This window comes from Mastomys coucha, unplaced genomic scaffold (genome assembly GCF_008632895.1).
Source record: "Mastomys coucha isolate ucsf_1 unplaced genomic scaffold, UCSF_Mcou_1 pScaffold20, whole genome shotgun sequence".
Taxonomy (NCBI): Eukaryota; Metazoa; Chordata; class Mammalia; order Rodentia; family Muridae; genus Mastomys; species Mastomys coucha.
This window is the reverse complement of record NW_022196903.1, coordinates 76,192,135-76,209,089: the sequence shown is the minus strand read 5'-3', so window position 1 is coordinate 76,209,089 and position 16,955 is coordinate 76,192,135. Positions and strand designations below refer to the sequence as shown.

General features: G+C 49.0%; 1 protein-coding gene across 1 annotated transcript in view; it reads left to right on the top strand.

The window, feature by feature from the left end:
- The window catches only part of Hk2 (hexokinase 2), a 50,952-nt gene extending 35,944 nt beyond the window's left edge, over positions 1 to 15,008 (top strand). The window contains exons 8-18 of the mRNA XM_031382254.1: positions 563 to 718; positions 2,181 to 2,414; positions 3,901 to 4,205; positions 5,251 to 5,399; positions 5,679 to 5,798; positions 7,744 to 7,839; positions 8,802 to 8,901; positions 8,998 to 9,181; positions 10,281 to 10,436; positions 10,947 to 11,180; positions 12,637 to 15,008. Of these exons, the coding sequence (XP_031238114.1) occupies positions 563 to 718; positions 2,181 to 2,414; positions 3,901 to 4,205; positions 5,251 to 5,399; positions 5,679 to 5,798; positions 7,744 to 7,839; positions 8,802 to 8,901; positions 8,998 to 9,181; positions 10,281 to 10,436; positions 10,947 to 11,180; positions 12,637 to 12,781 (1,879 nt within the window). The 3' untranslated portion in view covers positions 12,782 to 15,008. The remainder of the gene's footprint in view (positions 1 to 562; positions 719 to 2,180; positions 2,415 to 3,900; positions 4,206 to 5,250; positions 5,400 to 5,678; positions 5,799 to 7,743; positions 7,840 to 8,801; positions 8,902 to 8,997; positions 9,182 to 10,280; positions 10,437 to 10,946; positions 11,181 to 12,636) is intronic.
- The last annotated feature ends 1,947 nt before the right edge of the window (positions 15,009 to 16,955 follow it).

The following is a 16,955-nucleotide window of genomic DNA, read 5'->3' as shown; positions in this document are numbered from 1 at the left end:
AAAAAAAAAAAAGAGTAATCGCTAAAGAAATCAGTGCCACCTAGTGGTGGAAAATTAAACTCCTGGACTTCCTTAAGTGCTGGCACTGATTTCCTCCTTTGGCTTTCAACGTGTTCACCTCTAGATTCTTGAGCTCTCTTGTAGCCTGCCCTGGAACTTTACCCCAATCTCTGTCCAGGTTACTGGCTTTTCTTTTTCTTTCTTTCTTTCTTTTCTTTTTTTTAAAAAGGCCAGGCTAGCCTTGAACTAACAGAGATCCACCTGCCTGCCTCCCAAGTGCTGGGATTAAAGATGTGCATGACCACCTCCTAGCCCTTGCCCAGGTTATTACTAGGCATTTTCTTGAACTCACAAATTGGGGAAGGCAGTGTCAGTGGATGAGTGGGAAGATCTGTACCTTGATCTAATTATAGCCGTCTTGTTTCTCGTTGGGAACCTAATGTTAGCCTTGTGGTGGCTGTTACTACGATACTTACAGACTCTCGTTACGTGTGCTTGCCCTCCTGGAGGAGAGAGAGTGTACATCTGTTGATGGTGGAACGTCACTGGTCTGTCTCTGCAGGTTTGAGAAGATGATCAGCGGGATGTACATGGGCGAGCTGGTCAGGCTCATCCTGGTGAAGATGGCCAAGGCAGAGCTGCTGTTCCAAGGGAAGCTCAGCCCGGAACTCCTTACCACTGGCTCCTTCGAGACCAAAGACGTCTCAGATATTGAAGAGTAAGCTTCTAGGCCCATTGCCTCTCTGCTTACCAAGTCTCCATGAGTAGGGCAGGAACTGGGGAGGGAAATAAGAGGCTTGGCTTGGAGTTCTGTGTGCCTGTGTGTACGTGTGTGGGTATCAAACCTTGGGTATGTGTACTGCAGAGTGTCTACCATTAAGACAGACTTTCTCACTGACCTGGACTTTTACTAAGTAAGCTAGGCTAATTGAGTAGTGAGCCTCCAAGTGTCCACTTGTCTCCACCTCCCCAGTGCTCTGGGATTGGAGACTTTAACATAACATTTTTTTTTAACATAAATCGTGGGGATTGAACTTAGGTTCTTGTGCTTGACAAGGATGTACCTTTCCCAGTGAGCTCTCCCTTCAGTCAGCCTTTTGAGGTTGTAAGTAGGACCAGAAGAAGTTCACAGAGATGTCTTTGGTGGCCATATGACTTTATTTACCAGTCTTCACTCCCATTAACTTGAGTATGACATAAACACTTACCCACTCATAGCTTGGGAATGGGAGCAAGGGCATCCTGGTTTTGTTTGCTTGTTTGGTTGGCTTTTTTTTTTTTTCAAAAAGATTTGTTTATTTATTATATATTAGTACTCTATAGCTGTCTTCAGACACACCAGAAGAGGGCATCAGATCTCATTATAAGTGGTTGTGGCCGCTATATGGTTGCTGGGATTTGAACTCAGGACCTCTAAAAGAACAGTCAGTGCTCTTAACCGCTGAGCCATCTCTCTCCAGCCCTTTTTTTTTTTTTTTAAATCACTAAACAATGTTCCAAAGATTTAAGTCTACTGTTCTTGCTTGAGATTTCTACTTACTTGATTGAGGGGGTTTTATAGTTTCAAGAATGTGACGGAGTGAGGAAGTAGTTTTAGAGGCAAAGAAGGGCAATGAAATAGTTCAAAGGTCTTTGCTTACAGGACCCTTGGAGCAGTTCTGCCTGCTCTTTGTTAAGCCCAAAGCAAGATGAAGGCGTGTGTTTATAGAGGCATGGGGCTCCTCAAGGAGAGGCTCAGGCCCTACCTCCACTCTTTCCTAATGTCTTCAGACACAGACTAGCTTTTGCCATTCTAGAGAGCAACTGGTAGGGTCCACAGTAGATTCACTCAAAGGTGGCTAGTAGCTGGGTTGCCATTCATCTACTTTGAGAGGAACAGAGAGCAGGAGCCCACACACTCGCTCACTCAGCATGTGCAGCAGCAAAAACAGGGTCTTGTCTTTATAAGGCACACACAAAGGAACTGCAAGTTTTTCCTTGTGGAAAATAAAAGAGCACCTACAGAAACCAGACCTCCCTCTGTGTGTGTATGTGGGGTGGTCTGGGAGAGGAGCCTTGAACGGCTGTGTAGTCAGCTCTCCCTGGAAGGGGGACTTTGCTAGAACTGAGGGACTCCCTCCGCAGCCCCTCCCACTGGCCACAGTGAATTCAGCACTGCTAATACCCTGTCTGTTTCCCAGGGATAAGGATGGAATCCAGAAGGCTTACCAGATCCTGGTGCGCCTGGGTCTCAGTCCGTTGGAGGAGGACTGTGTGGCCACACACCGAATCTGCCAGATTGTGTCCACGCGCTCCGCCAGCCTGTGCGCAGCCACCCTGGCTGCTGTGCTGTGGCGGATCAAAGAGAACAAGGGCGAGGAGCGACTTCGTTCCACCATCGGCGTCGATGGCTCTGTCTACAAGAAACACCCCCAGTGAGTGGGCGGCCTGGGGCTGGGAACTATGGGGTCGGTCCCCTGGAGACTCCGTGAGGCAGCTCTCTCCTTTCCATAAGTGTTCTCCATAAGCATAAGTGTTCTCCAGTGGGCAGTGTTGGTATGAGTGGGTGGGATTGCTTTCTGAAGGCAGCTGATAGCTTGCCCTCTCTCTGTTTAGAGCTCCTGGTTGCCGAATCCTTGGCTTGCTGCCTCCTCCTCTTTCACTCTGTTTTGAGACAGGCTTGTCATGTAGTCCCAGGCTGGCCTTAGACTCAATCTGTGCCCATGGGTGAACTTAACTTCCGATCCTCTTGTCTCTGCCTCCCAAGCTCTAGGATTACAGGTGTGTACCACCTTTCTGCAGTGTTTTCATTGAATGCTTTGTGTATGGTAGGCAAGCACATCACCACAACCTAACGTCATCCCCGGCCACCTCCCTCTTTTTATGAGTTACTGATTCATTCCTTGTTCTTCCATGACTCTGGCTGGTTCTTGTGGGTACCATGCCCTCTCTTAGTGGCCATCCAACCTTGAAGACGCCAGCCTCTCCTGATTTGGGTGTCCAATTGTTCCCGCCCTGACATGTCCCTATGTTCGTATATTGCAAAACGTTCATATCTTGACCGGCTGGGATTCAGAAGCTGTCTCTTGCACTCCCTTATTTTTCCATCGTTTTCTCAGTGTGAATGCCAGGTCAGGGCACCTTTAACTAAGCTGGCAGCTGCCATCTGGCCGTGAGATCGATCCCCTGCTTTCCAGTCCTAGGTTGTTAGGAACACGAATAACCTGGGAATTCGGTTAAGAGGCCGGTTCCGGCTCAGTGACTGGGCGAGGCTGACTTTTACAGTGACCAGCCTGCAGCGAGGCTGCTTGCTGTCTGTGTGGGTGTGGGTGGTCTGGGAGAGGAGCCTTGGAATTACTGTGCTGTGCTATGCTATCCTCAGGAGTCAGCTCTCCCTGGAAGCTGCAGGGGGCCGCCACCCAAGAGCTTCCCCCTAATTAAACATTCTCACAGTCTCCGGTTGTTCTGATGCTTCTGAGACCGTAGGCACGAACTGGAAAGAGAAAGGCCAGAGTCCAGGAGAAAGATACTCGTAGGCTTTTGTTGTTATTGTTGAGTGTTTTCCTTGGGGGCATCAGATGAAATGAGACTGGATCTGCAGGTGCATCAGAAACATTTGATTCTAGTAGTCTGTCCTGGCAGAGGCTGGCTCCGTCTGCTCAGCAGAGGAGCTGTGGCCTGTTCCGTGAGAAAGGGTGGGTCTGTGTGACTGCATTCAGGAGGCAGTAGCTTTAGAAGAGCCAGCTAGGGCTGCCATGGTTGACTAGCTGGGCCTTTTTATACAGTAACCCTAAGATGGGGAGGGATGGGGAGAGGAGCTAGGCACATCACTTGCTTCTGCAGGGGCCATGGTCTGCTCTGTGACCATTTGTACCGCAGACTGTGACCATGGACACCCGTCTCTTTCTCTGTGTGTCACAGCTTTGCCAAGCGTCTCCATAAGGCAGTGAGGAGGCTGGTGCCCGACTGTGATGTCCGCTTCCTCCGCTCTGAGGATGGCAGCGGCAAGGGGGCGGCTATGGTGACAGCGGTGGCTTACCGTCTGGCTGACCAACACCGGGCCCGCCAGAAGACCCTGGAGTCTCTGAAGCTGAGCCATGAACAGCTGCTGGAGGTTAAGAGAAGGATGAAGGTGGAAATGGAGCAAGGCCTGAGCAAGGAGACGCATGAGGTCGCCCCTGTGAAGATGCTGCCCACTTACGTGTGCGCCACTCCAGACGGTACAGGTACGAGGCATCGGTGCCCCCCAAGTGCATGCGTGCGTGCATGAGTGTGTGTGTGCTCTATGTTGTGTGCCAAATGGTATCCGAGTCCCCCTGGGGCTGAAGTTACGGGCAGTTGGGAAACCCCTAATGTGGGTATTAAGAACTGAACTCGGAACCTCTGTAAGAACCGTGTCAGCTCTAAATTACTAAATTATCTCTTCAGCTCCATTAATTTGCTTTAGAAATGGGTCTAATGTAGCTCAGACTGGCCTCAAATGTAGTCCAGGATGTTGCACAGGACAGCCTTGAATCACCTAAGCTAGGATTGTTCATGTGTGCAGACACTCAGACCAATTTTTTGTTTATTACCAAGAGAACCTTGTTCGAGTTCATACAACTGGTGCCAGCTGACATTCAAACCTAGGAATCTGCATTCCAGAGGCAACTCTCAGATACGATGTTACTTTGGGTCCATATGTATTTCCTGTTTGGCCCCATACAAAAAAGTTTCTGGTCCCTGATGGTTCATGGTTGGCACAGGCTCCAGGGGCAGAAGCTAGGGTTTGGTACACTGGTAATATGGGGCCTTGCTCCATTCAAGCACCCCTCAAAGATCAACTTTAAGAAGGAAAAGAAATGTGTTGGATTGCCTCAGGGTTCTATATATAGCCCAGGTTCAGTTTAAATTCACAATGTAGCTAAGGCTGGCCCTAAATTCCTGATCCTCTTGCCTCCACATGCCAAGTTCTGGGATTGCAGGCATTCCACTTTCCCTGACTTCAGTTTTCTTTGAAGAGAACCTTTGCTTCTCCTTCTCTTCCAGAATCATACCCTAGGTGGCATTTGTCTTGGCTCACATGTGACATTTAGACAGTTTTAAGTGTACTGTATTAGCATCCCCATGTTCTGAAGAGCTATTGTGGAACTATTGGCGTTCCACCAGATGGGCACTTTCGAGTCTGGTCCTGAAGATTTTGCTTGCTTGACTGCCAGGTGGCGCTCATGCTCCATCTTCTCCCAAGGCTTGCATTTCACCCCAACTCATTATCCCGGGTTCATTTTCCAGAGAAAGGAGACTTCTTGGCCTTGGATCTCGGAGGAACAAACTTCAGGGTCCTGCTGGTGCGCGTGCGTAATGGCAAGCGGAGGGGTGTGGAGATGCATAACAAGATCTACTCCATCCCACAGGAGGTCATGCATGGCACTGGAGAAGAGGTGAGGCGAGGGGCGGGAGAGAAAGGGGTGGCAGCGGCAGCAGCAATACATCAGGGAGGAGGGGAGGACATGATGGGTTGTGCTTCTGGGAGGATCCAGCGACCTTCCCGATTTCAAAGACCACCCTTTCTCAGCTCACCCCTGGCTTAAGGAGGGCAGTGGTTCAGAGCCCTGGCAAGGTTGCTCTGGTTTGGTGCTGCCTAAGCTTGCATTTCTCAGTGCTTGGGGGCATCCCCCACTGTCCAGGGCCCCCTCTCTCAATGCCCTTTCTTTCTACAGCTCTTCGACCACATTGTCCAGTGCATCGCGGACTTCCTTGAGTACATGGGCATGAAGGGCGTGTCCCTACCTTTGGGTTTCACCTTCTCCTTTCCTTGCCAGCAGAACAGCCTGGACCAGGTAGCACCACCTTCTGGGAGGGCTCTCCTATGGGCTTCCTCAACTCGAAGCTCACTCCAGTTTACAGGGAAGAGAGTAGCTCTTAGAAGAGGGAAAGAAGGTATGAGTGAGCTTGGGTAGGGACCTTAGGAGAAATTGGATACCTAAGTTTTGGGTACACAGATAACGATAACAATAAAAAATATTAACTCATAGTGTGTGTGTGTGTGTGTGTGTGTGTGTGTGTGTGTGTGTGTGTGTGTGCGCGCGCGCGCACGCGCTGCCACATGCATATATGTTCAGGTAGAGGTTATCCACCTTGTTTTTGAGACAAGGTCTCTCATTAACCTGGAACTCACTTATGCAACTGTCTGGCCACCAAACTCGAGAGATCCTCCTGTCTCCACCTCCCCAGCTTTTCCATGGGTGCTGAATATCCAACTGAGGACCTTGTGCACATGAGTAGACCCTCTCTTTTAGTATATATTTATCAGGAAACTCGACACTATGTTAACTGTTCCAGTCAGGACTGTAAGATCTTAGATCATTGCTGGTTTTTTTTCTGTGTTCTGTAAGGCTGCTGGTAAGTCTAGAATTTAGTAAGGAGTAAGCAAAGCAGGGGCTAGGTGTGGCCTGGGCTCTGGTGACCTCATCTTTTGGATGAGGTTTCAGCAGGTGTTGAGGACACCTGGAGGCCCAGAGGTCTTTGGCCACATTTACCAAATAGCCTTGGGCAAGTCTCCCTGGTTGTTGAAGCCCTATGTTACCTTGTTATAGTGATCATCTGAAATGAGGTTATAAACACTTTTGCCAGAGGCACAAGCTCAGCATTAGATGAGAGAAGAGTAGAAGAGACAAGCATGCCTTTGTCGCTGTGTGGGTGTAATTAGCCAGGGCTCTGTGGTACTGTGTTTTGTTCGGAATCTCTTGGGATCTCTCACCACAGTGTGACACACCCAGGTTTATGGGATACCCAAGTGATGGGCATATACTATGAGCAAGGCTCGGAGACACCATGCATGTGGGTGGCCGTGGTTCCAGCCTTTTGTAGTTTGTCCTGGCTGCTATACTATCAAGAGCAACAGGGGAACAAATGTTTCTTCCGTGTACAAGGCAAATGGACATCTGTGTCTAGATGTGCCACCACATAAGGGAGGACGACCTATAGAGGGGCTCAGGGGTCTGGCTCAGATGGTAAACTGCTTGCTTTGTAATAATGAGGCTCTGAGCTCAGATCTCCAGCACTCATATAAAAGCTGGGTGCGGTGCTGTGCCTGTGATACCAGCACAGGGGAAGCAGAGCCAGGCAGGCAGATCCTGGGTGCTCCCTGGCCAGCCAGTCCTAACTCAGTTAATGAGTTCCAGGTATAATGACAGATTCACTCAAAAAATAAGGTGGACAGCAATTGGGGAAGGTGTGTGACATCAGCTCCTGGCCTCCACACATGTGCCATGTGCACAGCTTTATGCATGCATACAGATGTGACCAGAAACACCCCACCCTCCTCCTCTCCTCTCCCCTGTCTCAGGGTCTGTAGAAGACTCTGAAGACCTCCCTAGGTTGTGACCCAGACATTGTTCATTAACTATGGCATTAAGACATACACACCGACCCTTCTAGGCTTTGTCCACTGAAGGAAATAAGCATTGGAGCATTTGCATGGTGCTTGAGCCATGAGTCACTGGGCCAGGGTGTGATCTAGATCCCGGGCAAATCCCTTCAGTGCCTTGATTTTCCACCAAGTAACTGTGATCATGATAAAGCTCTTACAAGTGCTGGTGAGGATCAAATGGTGTAACCAAGTCAGTACCTCAGATGCAGGCTCAGGATCATGTGTGGGGAATCTGCTTTGCAAGGCTGAGAGCCAGAAGCAGAACCAGGCTTCAGGATGACTGGGGATCCCATCTCAGGTATCCCTCCTTTGTGTGCACCTGTGGTTTTTATTTTCTGTTTAATCATTTTCAGAGCATCCTCCTCAAGTGGACAAAGGGATTCAAGGCATCTGGCTGCGAGGGCGAGGATGTGGTCACCTTGCTGAAGGAAGCGATTCACCGGCGAGAGGTGGGAAACATAGTGCAAGGTTTGGGGTTTCTGGAATCTGGGATGATACCACATATTACTGCTTTATTGCGGGGGGGGGTGGTAATTAACTTTATCGCTTAGTGGTTGGTAAGCAACTAGAAGGCCATGTTCCCATGGCAGGTGCTGCTGTAAGGGCTTTCAGGAACAGGGAGAGCAAAGAGGGGTGAGCAGATGAGTGGCCGTGTGTGTGTGTGTGTGTGTGTGTGTGTGTGTGTGTGTGTGTCCAGAGGGCAGCCTTAGATAGTAATTCTTAGGCACTGCCTCAGCCTCTGAAGGACTGGGATCAAGGTATATGCCACCATGCCTGGCTTATTTCATTTTTGTTTTGTTTTGTTTAAGATTCATCTTATGTATGTGAGTACACTGTAGCTGTCTCCAGACACACCAGAAGAGGGCATCAGATTCCATTACAGATGGTTGTGAGCCACCATGTGGTTGCTGGGAATTGAACTCAGGACCTCTGAAGAGCAATCAATGCTCTTAACTGCTGAGCCACCTCTCCAGCCCCTTATCTTGGTTTTTGAGACAGATTCTCTCATTGGCCTGGGACAGTTAGGCTAGGTTGTCTAGCCAGCAAGCCCTAGGAATCTGTTGGTCTCCATTTCCCCTGTGCAGGGATTACAAACATGTACCATCATGTCTATCTTTCATGGGTTCTGAAGATCAAACTCAGGTTGTTGTGCTTGTAACGAAAGCAAGCACTGCCCTCTGCCAACTGCTCTGTCTTCCCTGCTCAGAAGTGGGTGATCTTAAATGTCCTGGCTAGTGGAAGGGTAGGTCTCAGTTTGAGGAGGGGATATCTGAGCAGGGGCAGATGAAATGAGGAATGGGCCATAGCAAATACCATTTGGGGTATGTGTGTGCACCTGCATGTGCATATGTGTCTTGAAGTTTCTGACATTGGGATTTGTGGAGTGTAGACATCTTCCTCTTGCCATCAGGAGTTCGACCTGGATGTGGTTGCCGTGGTGAATGACACAGTTGGGACTATGATGACTTGTGGTTATGAAGACCCTCACTGTGAAGTTGGCCTCATTGTTGGTAAGGACGCCTTTGATCTTCCCCTGGTAGGGTTGCATGACTCTGGGTGGGTGGAAGGTTGGTGCTGAGAGAAGATTGGTGGCCTCTGATTGACAGGCACCGGAAGCAATGCCTGCTACATGGAAGAGATGCGTAATGTGGAGCTGGTGGATGGAGAGGAGGGACGGATGTGTGTCAACATGGAGTGGGGAGCGTTTGGGGACAACGGCTGCCTGGATGACCTGCGTACGGTGTTTGACGTCGCTGTGGATGAGCTTTCTCTCAACCCTGGCAAACAGAGGTAAGTAATCACCTGTGTTTGGAGTTTAATCCCAGAATGGGACCTCACTTGATTAGGCTCTCCATCACCATGGCTTTCCTCAGAATGCCTGTTCTCTTGAGGACCCTAACTGGTTTCTCCTTCAAAGAGGGTCTTCTCAACCATACCACAAGGTGTTGGAGAGTGTATTAGAAGCTAGGTCTGAGACTGAAGAAAACCAGGTGGGAACTGGCAACACAGACACACATGCACTATGTATGTATGTATGTATGTATGCATGTATGTATGTAGTTCCCAGTGTGAAGAAGGACTGTTGTGGCTCTGACAGGAGGGAAGACTTTCTGGTTACTCGGCATCCAGCACCTCTATTGTCAGAAGGGACAAGCATCCCCAGTGTTACAGAGCCTTGTGCAGTGTAGGGTCTTGGAGCTGAGCTGAGGCCTAAGATTGGTCACTCTTCCTGGTAGAAAGAGGCTCTCCTACAGCGTTACCAGACTGATCGTGGTCCTTTAGAACACACTTTGCAGTCTAGATTATTCTGAATGAGAGGTCCCGGACTGAAATACCTCTGCGAGCCAGCCAGGTAGCGTCAATGAAGGAAGCGGGTTACAAAAAGAGGGAGGACAATGACAGTGTCTTTAGTGCACCTTGGGCCCTTGGCTTTGCAAAAAAAAGGCATTGTGCGTATTCCAAAGACCTCCAAGTCATGTCATAGTCATGGTTGTTTTCAGAAGTGAGGATTGAGGGTATGAGGGGACCAGGGTCTGCTGTTGACAGTAGTTCCTTAAGGCCCAAGAGAAAAACATGTAAGCTGCCCAGTGGAAGTAAGGGCGAAGACTCAGCTACCCTCCGCTGCTCCTGGAAGAGTGTGTGTGTGTGTGTGTGTGTGTGTGTGTGTGTGTGTGTGTGTGTGTGTGTGTGTGTGTTTTCCTAATAAGCCTTGTAGGCCTCAGATATCGGGTGGTGAGGTTTGCTGAATGTTTGAGAAGATTCTTGGATGTTGCCCACATGACTTCCTTCTCCCCTCCCCCCACAAGAGTTTTTCCACCCTACCCCCTTTTTTCCCCGGCCTGGACACGTCTGCCCCCTCCTAACCTTTGTGGACAACATCCCATTGCAGGTTTGAGAAGATGATCAGTGGGATGTACTTGGGCGAGATTGTGCGCAACATTCTCATCGATTTCACAAAGCGGGGGCTGCTCTTCCGCGGCCGCATCTCCGAGCGCCTCAAGACAAGGGGAATCTTTGAAACTAAGTTCCTGTCTCAGATCGAGAGGTAAGGATGAGAGGCTTGGGAGGAAGGTGGGGCCGTGTCTAATGAGTAGATACGCTAACGGGTTTCTGCAGCTCATGTGAGGCCAGGGTGCAGATCACAGAAGTCTGCCTCTAGTGAGTTACCCATTCCTAACTGACACTCTCCAAAAGATCCACAATGAGTATCAGGGGTGGTCTGCATGCAGGATGTGGATTTCCTTTGTCTTCAGTATAGTTTGGTTTTGGCTTTCTTGAGACGGGTCCCACTATGTAGCCAAGGTTGCCCTTGAATTGGTTTCAATCCTCTTGCATGATCCTGACAGCTGAGATTACAGGCATGACTCACCATGCCTGTGAGCATCAGTAGCTCTGTCACCTTTAGGAAGAGCAAGTGAATGAGTACTGTTCAGAGCTAGACCCTCCCACCCCCCCACCCCCCTCACCCCCATGGAACCCAGGGGGCCTTAGGGAAGGCAGGCCACTAAGCCTCTCTGTGCATAATTAACCGTGCACTCTCCAACCTCCCATGCAGTGACTGCCTGGCCCTGCTGCAGGTCCGAGCCATCCTGCGCCACCTAGGGCTGGAGAGCACGTGCGACGACAGTATCATCGTGAAGGAGGTGTGCACTGTGGTCGCCCGGCGTGCAGCACAGCTCTGTGGTGCAGGCATGGCCGCCGTGGTGGACAAGATAAGAGAGAACCGTGGGTTGGACAACCTTAAAGTGACGGTGGGCGTGGATGGGACGCTGTACAAGCTCCATCCTCAGTGAGTATCCGCCCTTGGGGGCTGCCCTGTCTTCTTTCTCCTTGTATATTTTCCTTCTCCCCCCTCTCTCAGCCACTCCAAAGAGGGTTTAGTGCTTAGTTTGCAGATTCGTGGTGATGACTCCTGCTGGCTTCTGTGCAGGTGTAGTTAGCAAATTTCAAGGCTGGATTGAAACTCTTTTGGTTTTGAGCCAGGATAGTCTTGAATTAATTATGTAGCTGAGGCTAGTCTCTAATTCCTAATGCTGTCTGTCTTTTGGTGTGGGGGAAACAGGAGTTCACTACCACCAGCGATCGTATTCCCCAGTGATCGTATCACCGCTGTTACTGTATGGATGTGGTGTCTAATTGTTTTGAGATTTTGGCTGTTGAGAATGGTGCTTCTGGGAATATTCTGGCAGACTTTATGATTCAAGCAAGATTTTTTTTTTCTGAAATTGAAGAATTGTCACTCAGTCAGCTTATGTTTCTAAAGGCTTTGTCAGAGCACAGCCACACTCTTCCCATGTATTGACAAAGTGCATATTTCTTGCTGAGATGGCAGAGTGGTCATGCGAGGGCACCCGGCCCACTGCAGTGAAACATGTATATGTTTCAGTTTCTGTGGGGGTATTACACGAGAGTGAAGGGTACCCTTGCAGGCTGATTGCCTGGCACTGGAGTCACAGGCAGTCATGTGCAGCCTGACCTGGTACTGGTGATCAAACTTGGCCCCTGTAAGAACAATAGATGGTCTTAACCACAGAGCCATCTCTCTAGCCCATAATTTACCTTTAAAGGTTATTTTAATTATTTGTATATGGGATAGAGGTGGGAGATAGGAACACGGGTATAGTGTTTACAGAGGCCAGAAGATGGCATTGGATTCCCTGGAGCTGGAGTTACAGGATATTATGAATACCATTCGAGTGCTGGGAACTGAATCTTGTTCCCCTGCAAGGGTTTTTGTACTTCTCAGTTCTGAGCTGTGTCCCATCCCTTGCTTTGTTTTTTAAGCTAGAGTCTCTCGTATCTCACACTGACCTTTAACACGTAAGCATATCCTTGCTATGTAGCCAAGGGTAACCTTGAGCTTTTGAGTCCCTTGCTTCTTGTTTGCTGGGATTACAGACGTGGGCTACCATGCTCTGTGGTTGCTGGAGTTGGGAACCAAGGGCCTCACTTAGGTTGCTAGGCAAATACTAGCAACTGAGCTACATCCTTAGACCAACTGATTTGTTTTGAAGAAAGTTCACTAGCATCTCAAGACATTTGTGCCAAAACTCGAGCCTTCTACTCTTGTGATTGGCCACTGTGGTATAGGGCTTGGGTGTGGCCCTGGCCCCTTCAAGCCTGTCTGTGGTATCGAGTCCGAAGTAAATGTCTGTTAGTTTGTAGGTGCCATGCTTCACTCTTTCATCTTTCCAGCTTTGCTTGAGGACACCAACCAGTCACATCCCCCTTTTCTGTCTTTCCAGCTTTGCCAAAGTCATGCACGAGACGGTGAGAGATCTGGCTCCGAAATGTGACGTGTCCTTCCTGGAATCCGAGGATGGCAGTGGGAAGGGAGCGGCTCTCATCACTGCTGTGGCCTGCCGCATCCGGGAGGCCGGGCAGAGATAGGACCTTGGGGACCAGACGGGACTTCTCTGCTTCCTCACTTCCCCGTTTTAAATTATGAGGAGATGGACCCTTGGCATTTCCTTGGCAGAGAGGACCCTGTGAGACTGGGACTTTGGTCTCTGTATATTCACTGTAGAGTTTGGTACCCAATCCTTGACCTTCCTGAGAATCAGAAGTAAGGAATTGTTCACAGTTGTTCCTGCTGGTCACCTCCTGGGATGCCCATTCTACTTCCTGTACACTCCTGTTGGGTGGGGACAGTCAGCCTTGAGAACGTGGTTGCCTTGTCTTGGAGCTGAATGTGACATTTGTAGGTGGAGAACATCTTGAAATGTTGATGCTTCTCTCATCAGAGGCAAACGTTGGGAGGGAGGGAGGAGGGAGAGGAGGAGGGACATCCCGAGGAAGCAGGATGCAGCCAACCCATAAGTATCCCCCTGCCGGTTCTAAACATTTGCTGTCCTGGAATAGAGGAATCCAAACCAAAGCTAGAATCGACACCTCCTTCAAGTGTTTGTGGCTTTACCTCACATGGCTGAATGTGTCATCCACGAGCAACAGACCTTGGGGACAGGGGTGGCTTTGGTAGCTTTTCAATTTCTTTTTTTTTTTTTTAATTTATGTTTGAAATTTATTTAGTTTGAAGCAGGTCCTCTCCTTCATCATGTAATGGTTAATTTTGTAAGTAATGTATTTATATGTTCCTTTGTTCTGTATATAGCTGGCCAGGGTCTTCTCTGGCTCAGCCTCATGAGTAGATCATTGTAGTTCAGGAGGTGAGGTGGAGACACTGAATGGCTCTAGAAATACCTCATTCACCCGTGGGAAGAGGAGAGACGTGGGACCTCTTGGTGAGTGATCGGCAGAGTGCCAGCCTCCCTCCCGGCTTCACCTTCCTCTGCCCTCTGTGAGGTGTATGCAAGGCAGGGACAGAGACTGAGGGTGGTCCGCTGGAGGAAAGGAGCCACAGCGGTGGCTGGTGGCGCTTTCCTGAGTGAGGTCTCATCCGGGATGTTAGCCAAAGAAAACCAAAGGATTTGTTCCAAGTTCTCACTTTGTAGAGGACGTGATTTATAGGTCAGTCGGCGTTTCAGAACGGTTTGACAAGTTAAAGGAAGCCACCAAAAATTGTTTTTCAAGTCCCATCTGATTGTTGGAGCAGACCATATAAAGCATTGAGAGAACCCGACCAAACCTCAGGGACATCTCGGGGTGTTTGTCATTTGCCCTCCTAGCAGATCCCCACCTCCAGTTTGTCTCGTGTTTTACACTAGACGCACGCTGTCTGTCTGCTTCCTTGGACTGAGCTGCATCGAGCCGAGCTGCCAACTCGCCTTTTTATACGTGTTATTTATTCCAGACTGTTTAAGGAACAGGAAAACACCAATATCCTGTTCTCTGCTCTCCGAACACGGTTCTCTCTGAATCCAAAAGTTCACTTCTCCCTTTAAAACATTAAATTGACCATCAACGTTAAACCTAGATAGGACATACTAAAGAGGGAACAGCCTTGTAACGGTAATAAAGAAAATACAGGGGTCAAACCAGAAAGACCAAGAGAAAACTCAGCATCGTCGCACCCACGTTTTGAACATCTTTCAGACTTGTGCTAAGCAGAGCCTGCTTACAGCCGAACAAGCTGGCAAACAAGGACATTGAGGAAATGAAGGTGGCCCAGGTCCTCCTGGAACGCCCAGAGGGAAGGTCGAGCCATTCCTCGCTGGCACTGCTTAACTGGTGTAGCTCCCTCAACCTGCAGTTACCGAAGTAGACCACTGAGAGCCGAAGCCACCTATAGATGTGTGCGCCGCTAGAGGGTAGCCACGGAGTGCAAATGGATTCCGACTAAATTTTTGAATCTTGAATTTTAAACTTTAAAATCAAGCACCATCTAGGAAAGAACCTTTTTTTTTTTAAAGGTGGAGGTGTGTGTGTGTGTGTGTGTGTGTGTGTGTGTGTGTCTAGCTTTTAAGGAAGTTGGCTTTCAATCCAGAGCAGGAGACGGTGTGCCGTGTCCCTAGCCCTAGGCTGGCTGCTCCCAGCACTAGGTGACAGCCCTCTCTGCTAATGCTGCTTTGTGTGATCTTCAGTGAACCTTTGACTCATCTCAAATCCCTGGGCACTCGGTCTAGTGAGCGTTTTGTCACCATGTACAGTAGAGAGCTAGTTGAATTAACCATGTGATGTTAACTATTATTAATAAATTTACCTTTTTTTTTTCAAAATATTCAGTGTGTGATTGGATCTTTAAAATGGCTTTTTTTTTTTTTTTTTTTTTTTTTTTTTTTTTTTTTTTTTTGGTTTTTCAAGACAGGGTTTCTCTATGTAGCCCTGGCTGTCCTGGAACTCACTCTGTAGACCAGGCTGGCCTCGAACTCAGAAATCATCCTGCCTCTGCCTCCCAAGTGCCAGGATTAAAGGCGTGCGCCACCACCGACTGTCTAAAATGGGCATTTTTTTTTTTAAAGATTTATTTATTTATTATATGTAAGTACACTGTAGCTGTCTTCAGACACACCAGAAGAGGGCATCAGATCTCATTACGGGTGGTTGTGAGCCACCATGTGGTTGCTGGGATTTGAACTCATGACCTTCCGAAGAGCAGTTGGTGCTCTTCCTCACTGAGCCATCTCTCCAGCCCCCTAAAATGGGCATTTTTAAGAGTGTTCATCTTTGGGGCAAGTTAGCACTTCCTGGTCACTTTGATCAATCATTGATGGAGTGTCTTACATTTGGAGTGTCTTATCTTTCAATATCCGTGGAGATGGATTCTAGAATACTGAAGCCTACAGGGAATCAAGTCCTGTGATTGCTTTCTATGGCGGTGATAAACGCCATGAACGAGCAGCAGGAAATGGAGCAGATGCTGAGAGCAGAGGCTGAGCCTCAAGCCAGCAACAGTAAAGACAGAGTAGTGAGAGTCCTTCAATGCTCTGCCTGCCCCCGGTGACACACTTCTTCCAACAAAGTCAAACCTCCCAAGCCCCTCCAAACAGCAGCACTAATTGAGGACCAAATACTCAAATTCCCGAGAAAATGGGACAAGCGCTGAGCCCAGGGCCACCCTAGCAATCCTGCCACTGAACTGCACCCTTGGTTCTCCCAACCCCACTTTCAGATAGGGTCTCATGTAGCCCAGGTTGGCCTCAGATTCCTGGACCAGCTTTCCAAATGCTGGGGTTACAGGCACATGCCACCACATCTGGCCCCACTTGTTTTATACTTTTGAGACTGGTTCTTACTGGGCCGCTCAGTATAACCCTGAACTTCCTGTAGCCCAGCATGCTCTGCACTCTGGTCTTGCGGTCTTAACCTTCCTGAGAAGGTGCACTTATAGACAGTCCTTTTTTGAGACAGGCTCTCAACTATGTACCCCAGGATGACCCGCATCTTGCTATGTAGATCAGGCTGTTCATAAACCTGGCAGCCCTGCTTATCCTTCCAAGAACTTGGAGCTGCAGGTGTAAGCCACTACAGCTTGAGAAGTGACAGGAGTCCAGCCTGTCTGCCCTTGTGATCCCAGAACTGGGGAGGCCGACACAGGTGGATCTGCTGGAGTCACTGGTCTTGCAAGCCTAGCTTACCCAACAAGTTTCAGGCCATAAGAGACCACTGGGAAACAAGGTGGACGGCTGAGGAATAATAGATAGGCCCCTCTGTCTTTCTCACAGGCACCTGCGAGTGCATGTCTGGAACTTCTCTAGCCTTTACATTTCTGAGAACATTGCCTTAAAAATGTGATAAGGTTGGCAAGATAGTTCATAAAAGAACTTGATCTGCAAGTCTGATTTGATCCCTGGAGCCCACCACAGGAGGGGAGGACTGATTCTCACAAGTTGTCCACGGATCTACGCACACTCAGAGGACCATTTTTATCCTACACTGAATCTGAGTCCATGATCAAGTAGGATTGCGTTTCTTAGTGCATGCATGGATCCTCCATTTTCCTTCCCTCCCAGCCTGGCTTTGCAAAGCTCATCCCACGGGTCGAATAATGAGAAGCAAACTTAAGTATATGAGGATGACCTTGAAGTGATTCTCCTGCCTCCACTTCTTTGGCGCTGGGATTCCAAGCATGTGCCACCACCCCCAGCTCACAGGCCTCTTTGGTTTTTCTGCCTCAAAGCAGATTCCCTCTGACTCCCCACTCTGGGCCTCTGAGCTTTGCAGCTGG